Here is a 15,014-nt window from a genome sequence, read left to right as displayed (position 1 = left end):
TATGACAATTCGAGCAATAAATATGACACCGTGCCATCTTGTTAAATTTACTCATAGCATTGAAATAAAATGCCTTTCTGCCTCAGTCTGAAAGTCCACATATGGCCTACTGCTCCACTATGGAGCATCAAATATCTGATTAGTTGGGAATAGTGAAGTTAACTCAAATGTCTACTTTCATTGTATGTAGAAATCACTGGAAAATTACACATTTTAAAATAAATATATATTTTTTAACGTTATTTAATCTCAACAATTTGTACATTTCTTTCATTCTTGAAGTTATTGTCATGAAATGGATCCCATTATTTTGTCTTCAGTAATTGACCTTCCCAAAGTTCTTGAGTAATGGCCCAGTTGGTGTCAAATCAGTGTGTTGACCTGAGGGTCTGGTCCGGACATCAGCTGCTCCAGGGAAAACAGTGGCACAGGCAGATTGTTCCGTATGGGCCTCAGCTCTGCGCTGTGCTCTAGCTGGGCTGGGCATCCTTTGAGGGGGCTGAAACGGGTCCCCTGGGGGCCTTTGAGAGTGACCCCAGGGGCCAGCTCCATGCTATCAAGCATCAGGGTGCCAGAGAAGGGTACAATCCCCTCACTGTTGCCCCCATGCGGAATACTCCTCTTTTTAATGGTCAGACAGACTGCCCCAGTCAGGGGACTTCTCCTCTGGGCCATGGATGGGCCTTTGTCGTTGGTCAAGGGTTTCATTGCCTTTGTCTGTGTGGTGTGTTGTTTCTCAAGATTCTGCCCTGCTGCCAGTGGACCTCGGGTTCTCAATGGATGGTGCTTTGAGGGACTGGCATCCAGCACTTCATATTGGGGCCAGACACGATGGCGTGGAAGACGGGCAAGATCCAGTCTCCGCAAGGATGGGAAGCCTCCACGCTGAGGGTGGAGCTTAGCACTTTGGACAGAAATGTTTGGGCATGTCTCTACATACTCTTCTTCCTCAGTCACTGAGCTGTTCAGAGAATGCCTTGGAGACTGCAGGTAGTCCTCTGTAGGAGTGGTGGGTGATGTGTGATGCTGCCTCCAGGTCCCTCCCTCAGTTATGGGTGGGGGAGCAGGGGATAGTTTGAAACCCCTAAAACCTGGTGGCTCTCTGGCTTTTCTGTCTTTTCTGGAATGCTTGGGAGAGGAACTAAGCTGGCTCACTGTGTGAGTCTTGTGATTGGCCCTATGACCTGTCCGTCCAGCCGCCTCACCAACCGGAGTGGACCTCTGGAGGAAAACACCAGAGATGTGTTAGATTACATTATTATGATTAAATGATTCACTTTCAGGTATTAGCATTACACCGGCCACTCACCAGTAAGCAAGCAACTAGCTTCAAACAATATACTTCATGGAGTTATCTACTTCCTTTACTACTACATATTTACTGCTAGATATATCCTTGACATTTTGGCTTATTTCCAGGTAGACTTGTTAGAGTGAAAACACAATGCAGCTCGATGGAGTATTGTTCAGAGCTACCTGTAGGGGAGAAGGGTATTTTGTTGGCTTGACTTGCAGAACCTGCACACAGCCTTGTGCCCAGGAGTCTGTAGTTGACGGCAGGGGCTCTGAATCTTCTTCCCAGGAGGGGGCACTGTCTGGTCCTTCCCCCTCATCCTGGACCAGGAACTGCCACTCCAGAATCTGCACCAAAGAATCTCGGGCCCAAGACGTTGTGAATAACTCTGGCTAGAGAGGAGACATTTCATTGTCAGTCCAGTAAAGAATTAGCAGCATTATTGGTGAGAGGATAGCAAAGGGAAATTGGTCACCAGCCAGATTGAAACAGTGCATTTGATCCTCTGAGCAAAGGAAGGCACTTATTGTAAAGTGAATTGATTAAATCAATCGTATACACAGTGCATTCGGAAAGTATTCAGGCCCCTTGATATTTTCCACACTTTGTTACATTACAGCCTATTTTAAAGTGGATTAAATTGTGTTGTGCCCTCATCAAACTACACACAATACCCCATAATGACAAAGCAAAAACAGGTTTTTAGAAAATAAAAATATCACATTTACATAAGTATTCGGACCCTTTACTCAGTACTTTGTTGAAGCACCTTGAGCAGCGATTACAGCCTTTTTGGCTATGACGCTACAAGCTTGGCACACTTTTATTTGGGGAGTTTCTCCCATTCTTCTCTGCAGATCCTCTCAAGATCTGTCAGGTTGGATGGGGAGCGTCGCTGCACAGCTATTTTCAGGTCTCTCCAGAGATGTTCGATCAGGTTCAAGTCCGGACTCTGGCTGGGCCACTCAAGGCCATTCAGAGACTTGTCCTGAAGCCACTCCTGCATTATCTTGGCTGTGTGCTTATGGTTGTTGTCCTGTTGGAAGGTGAACCTTTGCACCAGTCTGAGTTCCTGAGTGCTCTGGAGCAGGTTTTCATCAAGGATCTCTCTGTACTTTGCGCCTTTCATATTTTCCTTGATCCTGACTAGTCTCCCAGTCCCTGCCACTGAAAAACATCCCCACAGCATGATGCTGCCACCACCATGCTTCACCATAGGGATGATGCCAGGTTTCTTCCAGACGTGACGCTTGGTATTCAGGCCAAAGAGTTAAATCTTGGTTTCAGCAGACCAGAGAATCTTGTTTCGCATGGTCTGAGAGTCTTCCCAAGTGGGATGTCATGTGCCTTTTACTGAGGAGTGGCTTCCGTCTGGCCACTCTACCATAAAAGCCTGATTGGTGGAGTGCTGCAGTATTGGTTTTCCTTCTGGAAGGTTCTCCCATCTTCACAGAGGAACTCTGGGGCTCTGTCAGAGTGAAATCGGGTTCTTGGTCTCCTCCCTGACCAAGGCCCTTCTCCTCTGATTGCTCAGTTTGGCCGGGCAGCCCTTTACTCAGTACTTTGTTGAAGCACCTTGAGCAGCGATTACTATTACTCTTCTAGGAAGAATCTTGGTGGTTCCAAACTTCTTCCATTTAAGAATCATGGAGGCTACTGTGTTCTTGGGGACCTTAAATGCTGCAGACATTTTTTGGTACCCTTCCCCACATCTGTGCCTCGACACAATCCTGTCTCTGAGCTCTATGGACTATTCCTTCGACCTCATGGCTTGGTTTTTGCTCTGACATGCACTGTCAACTGTGGGACCTTATATAGACAGGTGTGTGCCTTTCCAAATCATGTCCAAACAATTTCATTTACCACAGGTGGACTCCCGTCAAGTTATAGAAACATCTCAATGGAAACAGGATGCACCTGAGCTCAATTTCGAGTCGCATAGCAAAGGGTCTGAATACTTATATAAATAAGGTATCTGTTTTAATACATTTGTAAACATTTCTAAAAACCTGTTTTCGCTTTATCATTATGGGGTATGGTGTGTAGATTGATGAACATTTTTTTTTTTTTAATCCATTTTAGAATAAGGCTGTAACATAACATAATGTGGACAAATGGAAGGTGTCTGAGTATTTTCCGAATGCACTGTATACTGCCCACATTAAACTGATAAGCCACGTAAACTGAAGGATTCTTCATTGGCTACAGTACATTTATTAATATTTGTTTGAAACAAAATCAGAATGTCATCTCTGCACAGTGAATGTATCCGACTACTGTCTGACACAGGTAGTGTCCACCTGTGAACGTAAGGCCTCACCTGTCTCTGGAGATACACAGTGTAACATTTCTCCATGATATGGTTCATGAATTCATACAGGACCTCCACCACCACCTCCTCTCCTTCCTCCTGCACTAGCATGGACACCCAGTTAGACTCTGTCAGGCGGCCCGGGACAATGTCCACCACATCTGGACTCTGGGAAGGAGGAGGGGGGGGTGCAGGAGCAGAGTTGGTGCGCCCCTTCTCAGCACGGGATTTTGATGCAGCGCGGGACATCTTTGCCGGGAGCCTGAGTAAGCACATAAGCCACAAAAAGAAAAGTCCTCTTACTGTCAACTGCGTTTATTTTCAGCAAACTTAACATGTGTAAATATTTGTATGAAAATAACAAGATTCAACAACTGAGACATGAACTGAACAAGTTCCACAGACATGTGACTAACCAGAAATGGTCCCTGAACAAAGGGAGGGTCCAAATCTAAAGTAACAGTCAGTATCTGGTGTGGCCACCAGCTGCATTAAGTACTGCAGTGCATCTCCTCCTCATGGACTGCACCAGATTTGCCAGTTCTTGCTGTGAGATGTTATCCCACTCTTCCACCAAGGCACCTGCAAGTTCTCTGACATTTCTGGGGGGAATGGCCCTAGCCCTCACCCTCCGATCCAACAGGTCCCAGAGGGTGCTCAATGGGTTTGAGATCCGGGCTCTTCGCTGGCCATGGTAGAACACTGACATTCCTGTCTTGCAGGAAATCACGCACAGAACGAGCAGTATGGCTGGTGGCATTGTCATGCTGGAGGGTCATGTCAGGATGAACTTGTAGGAAGGGTACCACATGAGGGAGGAGGATGTCTTCCCTGTAACGCACAGCGTTGAGATTGCCTGCAATGACAACACGCTCAGTCCGATGATGTTGTGACACATCGCCCCAGACCATGACGGACCCTCCACCTCCAAATCGATCCCGCTCCTGAGTACAGGCCTCGGTATAATGCTCATTCCTTCGTCGATAAACGCGAATCCGACCATCACCCCTGGTGAGACAAAACCGAGACTTGTCAGTGAAGAGCACCTTTTGCCAGGACCTGCCTTACAACAGGCCTACAAGCCCTCAGTCCAGCCTCTCTCAGCCTATTGCGGACAATCTGAGCACTGATGGAGGGATTGTGCATTCCTGGTGTAACTCGGGCAGTTGTTGTTGCCATCCTGTACCTGTCCCGCAGGTGTGATGTTCAGATGTACCGATCCTGTGCAGGTGTTGTTACACATGGTCTGCCACTGCGAGAATGATCAGCTGTTCGTCCTGTCTCCCTGTAGTGCTGTCTTAGGCGTCTCACAGTACGGACATTGCAATTTATTGCCCGGGCCACATCTGCAGTCCTCATGCCTCCTTGCAGCATGCCTAAGGCACGTTCACACAGATGAGCAGGGACCCTGGGCATCTTTCTTTTGGTGTTTTTCAGAGTCAGTAGTCAGTCTTTAGTGTCCTAAGTTTTCATAAACTGTGACGTTAATTACCTACCGTCTGTAAGCTGTTAGTGTCTTAAAGACCGTTCCACAGGTGCATGTTCATGAATTGTTTATTGTTCATTGAACAAGCATGGGAAACCACGTTTAAACCCTTTACAATGAAGATCTGTGAAGTTATTTAGATTTTTACTAATTATCTTCGAAAGACACGGTCCTGAAAAAGGGACGTTTCTTATTTTGCTGAGGTTAGATAAGAATTGCGTGAGTGAAAAAAAGATGTAGGATACTATTAAATGTGCAGCCATTCAAAGCAATAACGTTCTGGTTCAGAATCTTGTCCTTTTCTACTCTCACTCCCTTCAAAAGTACTAGATTAATTTGTACATTTATGTTTTATGGATGAGGTTACAATAGGCCTTCTTGGTGGGTTTTCTATTTGGAGAGAGTTATCACTTTCTTGAAACACACCAGACTGTCTGCTGAGTGCAACAATAACAATAATTCTGAACCACCACTTTGTATTGGACAAGAAGTGAAAAATCTTTGAAGCTGCCTGCAGTGATTGAACAACCTAGCCAAGTGAAGCAATGCATCAACAAACATAACAAGGTTGCTTTCTAATCTAGATAACAATATTTAGGTACCTTAAACAAAGAGCAGGCTGAAAATCTTTGTCTTCAATCTGATGGGAGAAGAATAAGAACACTTCTCTCGTTGCCCTACTTTTTTCCAACCCAAAAAGACAGGATTGCTTGGCAACTGAAAACGCCACTACCTTTTTTTGTGTACACAAAACGTATGACGTTTCACGCAAAGGTGGAGCTGTCACTATGGCTGCAAAGGACGCGCAATGGTAATCTCCTCCTCGCTAAATGAAATGCAATCTATTTAGCACTTGTTGATGAATGAATAACGTAACATATAATATTGCTAACTGTATTTATCTAGCGAATAGCAGAATATATGATAGAATCTAACGTTAGTTCACAATACGGTATTCTGTTCGACAATACTTGCCTCCAAGCTTAGGCTTGCTAGCAGTAGCTAGCCAACGTTAGCTAGCTAGCGTAAGAAAGATGAATAGACTTTTAAAGGCGACTTTAGCTAACTATTTATGTTTGCTGAATTGCAATACATTATCTAACTAACTACATTTTGCTGAATTGCATTACATTAGCTAACTAACTACATTTTGCTGAATTGCATTACATTAGCTAACTAACTTAGTTCCTAATTGATGTAACGTATCCGTTAGATAACTTTGCCGGCAATGGCTAGACTGATAACTAGATGGCTTCTAACGTCTTCCAATTCATAGGAGTGCATGTCAAGCTGATTAGCTATACAGCTAGCTTGATTCAAGGGCCCAGTGTGGCATGGTCAAAAATAATTTGGATGACTAACGTTAGCTGGCTAGTAGGTCAGCATGTTCGCTGAACTTGCTCAATGAGAATGATAATATTCACGTTGGGCAACATTATGTAGCTGCCATTGTGTGTTTTGGTATGACATATTTTACGCTACCTCTTTTCCCACATCTCACCCAACTCGGAGACACAGCGACATACTGGCACACACTGCAATACTAACCAGCTTTATTTCTCATTGTTCCCCAGAATTGTCGTCATTAAGTACACTATTTGCACTCTCCCTTTTTACCCAATTGAATTGATAAGATTGAAAGATGTACCACAAAGAGAAGAGCATTCAGATGAAAAGCAGTGCGTCTGCGCTATACAACAACCTGAGCGTGCTGCGCATAGCCCCGCGGAGCCTGACCTATTTCACAGTGGTACACGCCAACATGGTCAATATGGTCAGTGCTTCTTGGGACGGACTCAACTACTCCCACCGCCAGCTGCAGTCCAAAGAGGCCAACGTAGCTACCAGCTCCTCCCTCATCATGCAGGTAGACTGTTATTAGCGCTGACCAAGAGGGTGTCAGTGGATCATGAATTATATGCTACTTCCTTCTTTAATGTCCATGTTAGATGGACATGAGTTGGTGCAGTATTTGATATTTTGTTGAAGGGGAAACTTGCTGTCTCTCCTTTCAGGCAGCCTGGTGTGTCCTTCCATCTCGTGACATCCTGGTGCTCACCTCTCAGAAAGGCATCCAGGTGAGTGGATTGTGCTTGTGTGTCACAGGAGGTTGGTGTTAACTAAATTTGGAAGGATGGCTAGTGTTAATGGCTGGAGTGGAATGGTATCAAACACATGGTTTCTATGTGTTTGATATCATTCCATTCGCTCCGTTCCAGACATTATTATGAGCCGTCCTCCCCTCAGCAGCCTCCTGTAACATGTGTGTGGCCTTGTACAATGGTGTCCGCCTGTTGGTCAGGTCTTGACAGGTGTGTCTGTGTTCCAGATGTATGAGTCAGATGGATCCATAATGGTATACTGGCATGCACTGGACACGCCTGAAACCCAAACAGGTAACTTCTGCCCCATATACAAATACTGAGTCTCCTCTAACCCTTACCAGTGCACACAATGGGTGTCTTTACCATGGATGGGTGTCTTTACCATGGATGGGTGTCTTTGCCATGGAGGGGTGTCTACCATGGAGAGGAGTTTGGTGTACTGTAGGTTGAGTGTGTGAGCTCAGAGGACCCTGCTGATGATATATCCTGATCTGTACCCACAGCCCAGGCAGTGTTTGCTCGAGGGATTGCAGCAGTGCGGGAAAAATACATCTGTGTGGGTAAGTACAGAATGAGCACGGCAAGCTAGGCCTCTCCCTCGCTCTCCTGCAATCACTTCAGACCTGACAGGATGTTGACCAAAACCCAGCCAATTTCATCTCTCTCTCTCTCTGCAGGCATCTCGTCTGGCTCTATGCTGGTGTTTGACGTCCCCATTAAAGGCAGTAACATCACCCTCTCAGAGGTGCTGGAGGAGCACAAGGAGTCCATCACGGATTTGGCCTCAGAATGTTCCGGTAGCCTGGTACTATGCACAAACACCATGTGTATGTGTCTGTTGTTAATTTCGGAAAAGCATTATCCATCTGGGGCCAAGTGTTATGTTCGATAATAACCGTAACCATGTAGAACCGACAGACAGATGAAGGTGTAGTTGTCTGTCAATATGCATCAATCACAGCTTTAGATATTGACCCTGTCGTTGATGCTCTCCCTCCCCCAGGAGTGCATTGCAGACATGGTGAGTGCTGACGACTCTGGCAATCTCTGTGTGTGGAAGTCAGGAGAGGACTTCCAGCTGCTCAACAAGATCCCTGGTTTCGAGTAAGTGAGTTACTGACAGTAGGATCTTTTAACCACATTTGAACTCCCTTCTTCAGATAAGGCCATAGAGGCCTTGTAGTTATGAGTTCCTCTTGCCATTGGCCTGGCATCTGTGGAAATGCCACCACTAACCTCAACACCTCTGCCCTCTTCTTGTACCAGTATGAGCTGCTCCTCAGTGAAGCTGTGGAAGGGAACCGTGGTGGCAGGCTATGGCACAGGGCAGATCCGTCTCTACGAGGCCGTGACAGGGATCGTCCACGCAGAGGTCAACGCCCACGCACGCTGGATCTACTCCTTGGACATCGCCCCCTTCTCTGGCCTGGTGAGGTCAACACCAGATGCTGTCAGGATGGGGCAGTGGGAGGGATTGGCAATTTCCATATGACTATCTATCTCCAGACAATGGACTATGTTTATCACCAGTTGTATGCAAACTGATTTTAAAGCAAGCTACTAGAGATCCATGTAGAAAGGCAAAACCTCTTAATGCAAGGGAGTGAATTCTGATGCTAATGGATAATTTTCCATGTCTGTCTGTCTCTGTCTGTCTGTGTGTTTGTGCCCCAAGCTTCTTTCTGCTGCTGAGGACTCTCTGGTTAGAGTGTGGCATCTGACCATGACCCCAGAGACTAACAGTGTGGAGGTAACCTCTCAAACCATACCAGGGAGGGACCTCACGACACCACGCACACACAGACAGACAGACATTGACTGCCTCCCTCCCTCTCTCTCCCTCCAGATCGTGCACATGTATAACGAGTGTGTGACAGACACCCAGATCTGCGGGGCTAAGTTCTGCGACGGGGACGGCTACGCCTTCGCTGTGACGGGCTACGACCTGAGTGAGATCATCCGCTACACACAGGTCTAACAGCAGTAGCACGCACCACGGGAGATGTGTGTGAGTGTGTGTGAGGTTGACATGTGAATGGAGTGTGTCAGCTCAGCAGTATCTCTGTTGGGGAGTGTGTGACAAAAGAGAAGCCTACAGCAGGAAACATCTGCCTGATAGACCATGCAGCATCTAATTCCACCAGATCAATGGTCTACAGAGAGACGGAAAGCCTATGAAGGTTAACTCAGAAGCAAATGAGGGCTGTGACCCCATCTCCATGTACTATGACCTAACTAGAGGACATGATACAGTATATATGTCTACAGCGTATCTCCCATGGATATTAACTTTGGTCCAGAGGTCAGATAGAAGAATGTTGTCTCTATCAAGTAGTTTCCTACATATCAATGCGCGACAGGAAAAGTGAGGCATCTTACAATATATGAGGAGAAAGATGATTTGTAGTGCGATGTGACCTTGTATATTTTGACTGATCACATACTATGCTGACACGTTTCCTCTGTGTTGAGTATGTGTGTGTGTGTGTGTGTGTGCGCGTGTGCGAGTAACGGACCATGAAACTACACATGAGTGTGTATAAATCTGTTTTACAGATTTAAAATGAAGGGAGCAGGCTATCCTGTAACGACGTAGGGTTGCTGACAGCAGCACAAGTCCTCAGGTGTCTCAGTATATCATTGTTGCAAGTATTTACAGTGTGTATGGTAATGTAGGTCGTTCAGCATTCAGCTTGGAAATGTAACATTCCTTTGACTTAGTAAGTCATGAATATCATTATTGTACAGCATCACTGTATAAATGTACTGTAACTATGAATCAACTTGACAATAAATATTTATTGTAGATAACTGTCTTTAATTTGTTTGTGCTTTGTGTTTCTTAATTGTTGTGTGCTTGCAGCGAACTGCGCTTGTAGCAAATTGTCGCGAACGGCGGGGCAGGGAAGAGAACCTGGGTCGCTGGCGCAATGGCAAACACTACTCATCGAGCCAATAGGGTTAACCCACTTGGTGGGAATTCTTTTATTTATACTATTTTTTTTATTATGCCCTTTTCTACCTAATTTTGTGGTATCCAATCGGTAGTTACAGTCTTGTCCCATTGCTGCAACTCACGTACGGACTCGGGAGAGGCAAAGGTCGAGAGCTGTGCGTCCAGCCAAGCTGCACTGCTTCTTGACAATGCCCGCTTAACCCGGAAGCCAGCCGCACCAATGCGCCGACCCGCCACAGGAGTCGCTAGAGTGCGATGGGACAAGGGCATACCTGCCAACGTGATGGGACAAGGACTTCCCGGCTCTCCCCTAACCCGGACGACGCTGGGCCAATTGTGCGCCACCCCATGGGTCTCCCGGTCACGGCGACAGAGCCTGGACTAATGTCAGTCAGCAGTCACCACAAATGGAAACCAATAGTTATTTCACTGCTCACTATACATTGTTATCACATATAACTAGACCCACTGTTATTTAAACGTTTGTGATCATTAATTTCAATGATTTTGGATAAAAAATGATTTTTAGATGATGTTGCTATCATTAGATAATTTACAGTTTCCCATAGACTATAAGGCTATATATAAAATGCTAGAATATTAGGGCCACAGAGGGGAAAAAAACACAAGTCATAATATTGTAACCAGTTGTTTTAAAGGAGGACAGTTGTTAAAATGACAGATGTGGGGCATTTCGTGAAATTGTACTTCAGTATGGTTTCATAAACAAAGACATGCTGATGTGCCAGAATATTAAGTATCACATTGTCATAAGTATCAAAACTGTAAAAACAATATGTAGCTTTTCTGCAGAAAGAACCAGCCTCATAAATTTATGACTTTATCCTTTTTCTTCAGTGTGGCCCTAGTACTCTGTCATATAAACAAATACACATTCCATATGAATATAAAAACACAATGTGTAACATTATGTTCCTTTATTGAATAAGGACAAAACAAAGCAGGTAAACCATCAGCTCCTTTCAAAACTGAAGTCACAGTGACTCTACAAGATGGAAAGCACAGAATCTAAGCATATTATACAAAATGATACATATACAGACCTTTGAATGTGTATAACACACCCTGCATGTCTGCACACTAAAATAAATGCAGGACAAATCCATACACATCAACTGAACAGACAAATGAATGGATGCAGTAGCCTCCCTGCAGCCTTGTATTACACACAGTATACCGCACAAACATCATAAGAGGCCAAATTCGTCAAAAAACGAACCCAAAAAAACCCAAATTCCTCTGCCACCGCAGGACATATTTAACCAAAATTGAAAGCACACATACTAACTAAAATAATTCAACACATATTGGTCCCTCAGCAGCCGACCACTGTCGTCATCAGGGAAGATTGCCGGATTGTCCCAGTCCATGGCTGGTGGCACTCTGGGGGCCCTCTCCTTCCTCAGGCAGGCCACATTGTGGAGGACAGCACAAGCCACAGTAATATCACATGCCCTAACAGGGCTGACCCTTAATTTGTGAAGGCAGTGAAAGCGTGCCTTCAGGAGGCCAAAGGTCATTTCAACTCTGGCCCTGGTCCTGGCATGGGCATGGTTGTAGGCCTGCTGTGCTTCCTGGGGGTCTGTGAAAGGTGTCAGGAGAAAAGGCTGGCAGCCATACCCCCTGTCTCCCAGCAACACACCAGAGAATTCACCTGTCAACACAAAATCTCATCATTACTACCTCATAAACACAGTGATATTCTTGACACAGCCATGATGGTTATAAATAGGGGTTGTGTGGCTTACCTTGTGATAGGCACTGATAGATTTCAGAGGCCCGAAAGATTCTGGAGTCATGGACTGAGCCAGGCCATTTTGCCACAACATTGCTGATCACACAGTCAGCATTGCAGACCATCTGAAATCATAAGATGAGGAATATTACACCAATCAATGCACATCACTGGCAATGCAGAGTGTTCGTCAATGGACAATATCAAAAAGTTATGTTCACCTGAACATTAATGCTGTGAAAGGATTTCCTATTCACAAAATCGGCCTCATGGGCACCTGAGGGGGCTTTTATCCTTATGTGTGTGCAGTCCACTGCACCAATGACATTGGGGAAACCTGTCACACAAAGTAATGAGTATCCTACTATGTGTTAACAGTTGTCCTGTAATTTGTAGATCCTCTTACCTGCAATCCTATAGAACTCCTCTTTGATGTCACAGAGTCTTCTGTGGCCAGGGAAGGAGATGAAGACATCTGCTAATGCTTTGATAGCCAGACACACACTCCTTATTGTGCGGCAAATTGTGGCCTTGTTCAGCTGTTCTGCATCCCCCACTGAGTACAGGAAGGCTCCACTAGCAAAAAAGCGCAAGGCCACACAAACCATTTGCTCCACACTCAGTGCATGGCTCCGTGCAGTGCGGTGCTTAATCCTGGGACCCAGTAGTCTGCATAGATACCTGATGCCATCTGCAGAAAACCTGTATCTTTCATATAGATGGTCATCAGGGAAGGCCAGTGGGTCCAACCGGTCCCTGAAGACCCTTTCTCACCTGAAGGCTCTCCTCAGCACAAGTGCTTCTTCATCCACCACATCTCGCACGAATGGGCATGCCATTGTCAGAGCAGAAAGGAACACACAATTTTGGGCCTTCATATAGGCTAGTGGCCACACCTGGTGCTGGGGGGGGTGGGCAAAAGAGGGCGATGCCTTATAACGATGACTTGGTTGTACTGATTGCTGGGAAAATAAAAAAAACCTTAGAAAGATGCCACCGTCCTGTGTGCTCACAATAAGAGCTCATATGTCATGGCTCACTTGACTTTACGAGAATATACCTAATTTTTATTTTGAGCTGTGTCATCTTCTTGGAGCTGGGGGAGGAAAGAAAAATAATGATTAATACATTTGTGTTACAGTTAGCATACAGTGTACATTGAAGGCATATCTCACCTCCCTCTCAAGTTTTTTTATTTCAAGGTCCAGTTTCCTAATTGTCCTCTTTTTTATTTCGAACTCCAGTGCAAGATTTTCCATCTTTTTCTTCTTGTACTGAATGTCTATGTCTGCCAGTTCTATTTGGCACCGGAGGTGGTTGCCATACAACTTTCTGATAGCTTGTGAGCTCTGTGAACACAATACAATTAGCGCAGCTGGAATTTGGCAGGATGTGGTGTCCTTTTATTAATACGCACTATGTTGCCAGGCTGGTTTTCCCACTGTATAGCATCTGGGTCCTGTAAAAGAAATTAGATTTTTTGATTTTGATGAGGACTCCTCACCATTGTAGAGTAAATAGTACTTTCACAGTCTTAACATGATACCTCATGCCTTCTGGAATCCAGAGAGATGGTCTCCTCCTCATCATCGTCTCCATCATGTGCTGTTGCTGCTGCACTGGGGCCTTCACCCTATCACATTTAATCGGATTCATATTGAAGCTAGTAGACAAGACATGCCAGGCCTACAGTATGCCTTTGATGGAGTACTCACTGGATCAGCATCGTCTGGTGCTTGTGCTGGTGGCTCTAACAGGAACACAGTGCTGCCAGACACTGCAAGGCAATAGGTAAACCAAAGTCAGACAGTCCAAATTGATTCAATATGAATGTGGTTGTATCCCATGTAGAGATGGAAGGACATACCTTGAATGAAGCGGGTGGCATCTTGGGAGGAACCTATGCTCGTCTCTTTCCCCCCAGGGATCCCCTCTAAGACGGGCCTGCCTTTATTTAGCTCCAAGGCCATGTCCTCTGCTGGGGTAAGGTCAGCCTTTGGTGACCCACCACCCGTGCCTTGTCTGTGGGTATTCTTTTTCACTGCTAAAACAGTACAGACAATGTGTGAGCAGGCACCTTCTGGGTACAATATATGCTTGTGCTTTGTTAAATATTAGTCAGGGACCATACCATTCTGCAGAATGTTCTTGTATTTGATTTTGACCTGCTGCCATGTCCGTTTTGGCCCGTTCATGTTTAATCTACACACACACACACACACACACACTTAATGGAGTCACACTGCAAAAAATTACTTGGTATTTTTGTCTTGTTTTCAGTAAAAATATCAAAAATTTTATCATAGCTTTATACAGTGTGATGGAGTTACTTTACACAATTTCACTCATATCTGCAGTGCATTTCAATAAAAAAAATTAACCGTTTCATAATTACAGTACAACTGCATTTTTGGAGATGTGAATTAAATATTTGAATTGTAATTGTGATGTTTCAGCGGAGCGGTGAGTGTGTAATTGTGCACTACTTACGCATTCAGGCGGTCTGCAATACTTTGCCACGCTTTTTCTCTTTGCTTTATCACTGTGGCGGTGTTGCCTTTCTTCTTAATTATATCTTTTACCTCCTCGTATGCCTCCATGAGGATTTGTGCTTCCGACGGGGAAAAGTACGCGGCTCTAGTTGCCATGGTAAATCAGTTAATCTGTGATCTGTGGCGGGGTCTATTTGAGTGAGCCGTGAGCGCGCACCTATCCAGGATTGGTTTCACCTGGCTTAATGAATCCGTGTCTGCTCATCCTGGCTTGGTCTTTGTGCAACCAATTAAGCCTGGACGCACATGTTTTGGCTTCATTGAGCTCAGCTGAGTCATTTATCCCGGATGTCTTAATTCTACTTTTGTGCAACAGGCCCCTGGTCTGATGAAACAAAAATATAACTATTTGGCCATAATGACCATCGTTATGTTTGGAGGAAAAAGGGCGAGGCTTGCAAGCTGAAGAACACCATCCCAACCGTGAAGCATGGGGGTGGCAGCATCATGTTATGGGGGTGCTTTGTTGCAGGAGGAACTCCTACACGTCACAAAATAGATGGCATCATGAGGGAGGAAAATTATGTGGATATATTGAAGCAACACCTCAAGAC

At 45.2% G+C, this 15,014-nt stretch overlaps 2 protein-coding genes across 3 annotated transcripts; one reads left to right on the top strand and one right to left on the bottom strand.

Moving 5' to 3' along the window:
- Positions 1-90: 90 nt before the first annotated feature.
- On the bottom strand, positions 91-5,823 carry LOC110525291. The gene is made up of 4 exons (XM_021605299.2): positions 5,694-5,823; positions 3,615-3,867; positions 1,477-1,686; positions 91-1,221 (listed from the first exon to the last, which is right to left on the bottom strand). The coding sequence occupies exons 2-4, from the start codon at positions 3,852-3,854 to the stop codon at positions 364-366; spliced, it is 1,308 nt and encodes a 435-aa protein (XP_021460974.1). The 5' UTR covers positions 3,855-3,867; positions 5,694-5,823; the 3' UTR covers positions 91-363.
- Positions 5,824-5,832: 9 nt separating this feature from the next.
- wdr54 (WD repeat domain 54) lies at positions 5,833-10,012 on the top strand. 2 transcript variants are annotated; one of them, XM_021605300.2, is made up of 10 exons: positions 5,833-5,902; positions 6,666-6,958; positions 7,107-7,169; positions 7,421-7,487; positions 7,700-7,756; positions 7,874-8,001; positions 8,200-8,300; positions 8,463-8,625; positions 8,872-8,946; positions 9,043-10,012. In XM_021605300.2, exons 2-10 carry the CDS (start codon positions 6,734-6,736, stop codon positions 9,172-9,174), a joined length of 1,011 nt encoding a protein of 336 aa, XP_021460975.1. In that variant the 5' UTR covers positions 5,833-5,902; positions 6,666-6,733; the 3' UTR covers positions 9,175-10,012. The 2 variants fall into 2 exon arrangements, with proteins under 2 accessions (XP_021460975.1, XP_021460976.1); XM_021605301.2 differs by having other exon boundaries at positions 5,853-5,902; positions 6,726-6,958.
- The last annotated feature ends 5,002 nt before the right edge of the window (positions 10,013-15,014 follow it).

The sequence above is a fragment of the Oncorhynchus mykiss genome, chromosome 6 (genome assembly GCF_013265735.2).
Source record: "Oncorhynchus mykiss isolate Arlee chromosome 6, USDA_OmykA_1.1, whole genome shotgun sequence".
NCBI classification, from domain to species: domain Eukaryota; kingdom Metazoa; phylum Chordata; class Actinopteri; order Salmoniformes; family Salmonidae; genus Oncorhynchus; species Oncorhynchus mykiss.
This window is presented reverse-complemented; position numbering and strand designations above follow the sequence as displayed.

Excerpts from the sequence above, each read along its gene's own strand:
- wdr54 (XM_021605300.2), top strand. The coding sequence starts at position 6,734 with ATGTACCACAAAGAGAAGAGCATTCAGATGAAAAGCAGTGCGTCTGCG. Across the intron at positions 7,757-7,873 it reads GGAAAAATACATCTGTGTGG|GCATCTCGTCTGGCTCTATG; the intron begins GTAAGTACAGAA and ends CTCTCTCTGCAG. Across the intron at positions 8,626-8,871 it reads TCGCCCCCTTCTCTGGCCTG|CTTCTTTCTGCTGCTGAGGA; the intron begins GTGAGGTCAACA and ends TTGTGCCCCAAG.
- LOC110525291 (XM_021605299.2), bottom strand. The coding sequence starts at position 3,854 with ATGTCCCGCGCTGCATCAAAATCCCGTGCTGAGAAGGGGCGCACCAAC. Across the intron at positions 1,687-3,614 it reads CTGTGTATCTCCAGAGACAG|CCAGAGTTATTCACAACGTC; the intron begins GTGAGGCCTTAC and ends TCTCCTCTCTAG. Across the intron at positions 1,222-1,476 it reads AATACCCTTCTCCCCTACAG|AGGTCCACTCCGGTTGGTGA; the intron begins GTAGCTCTGAAC and ends GTTTTCCTCCAG.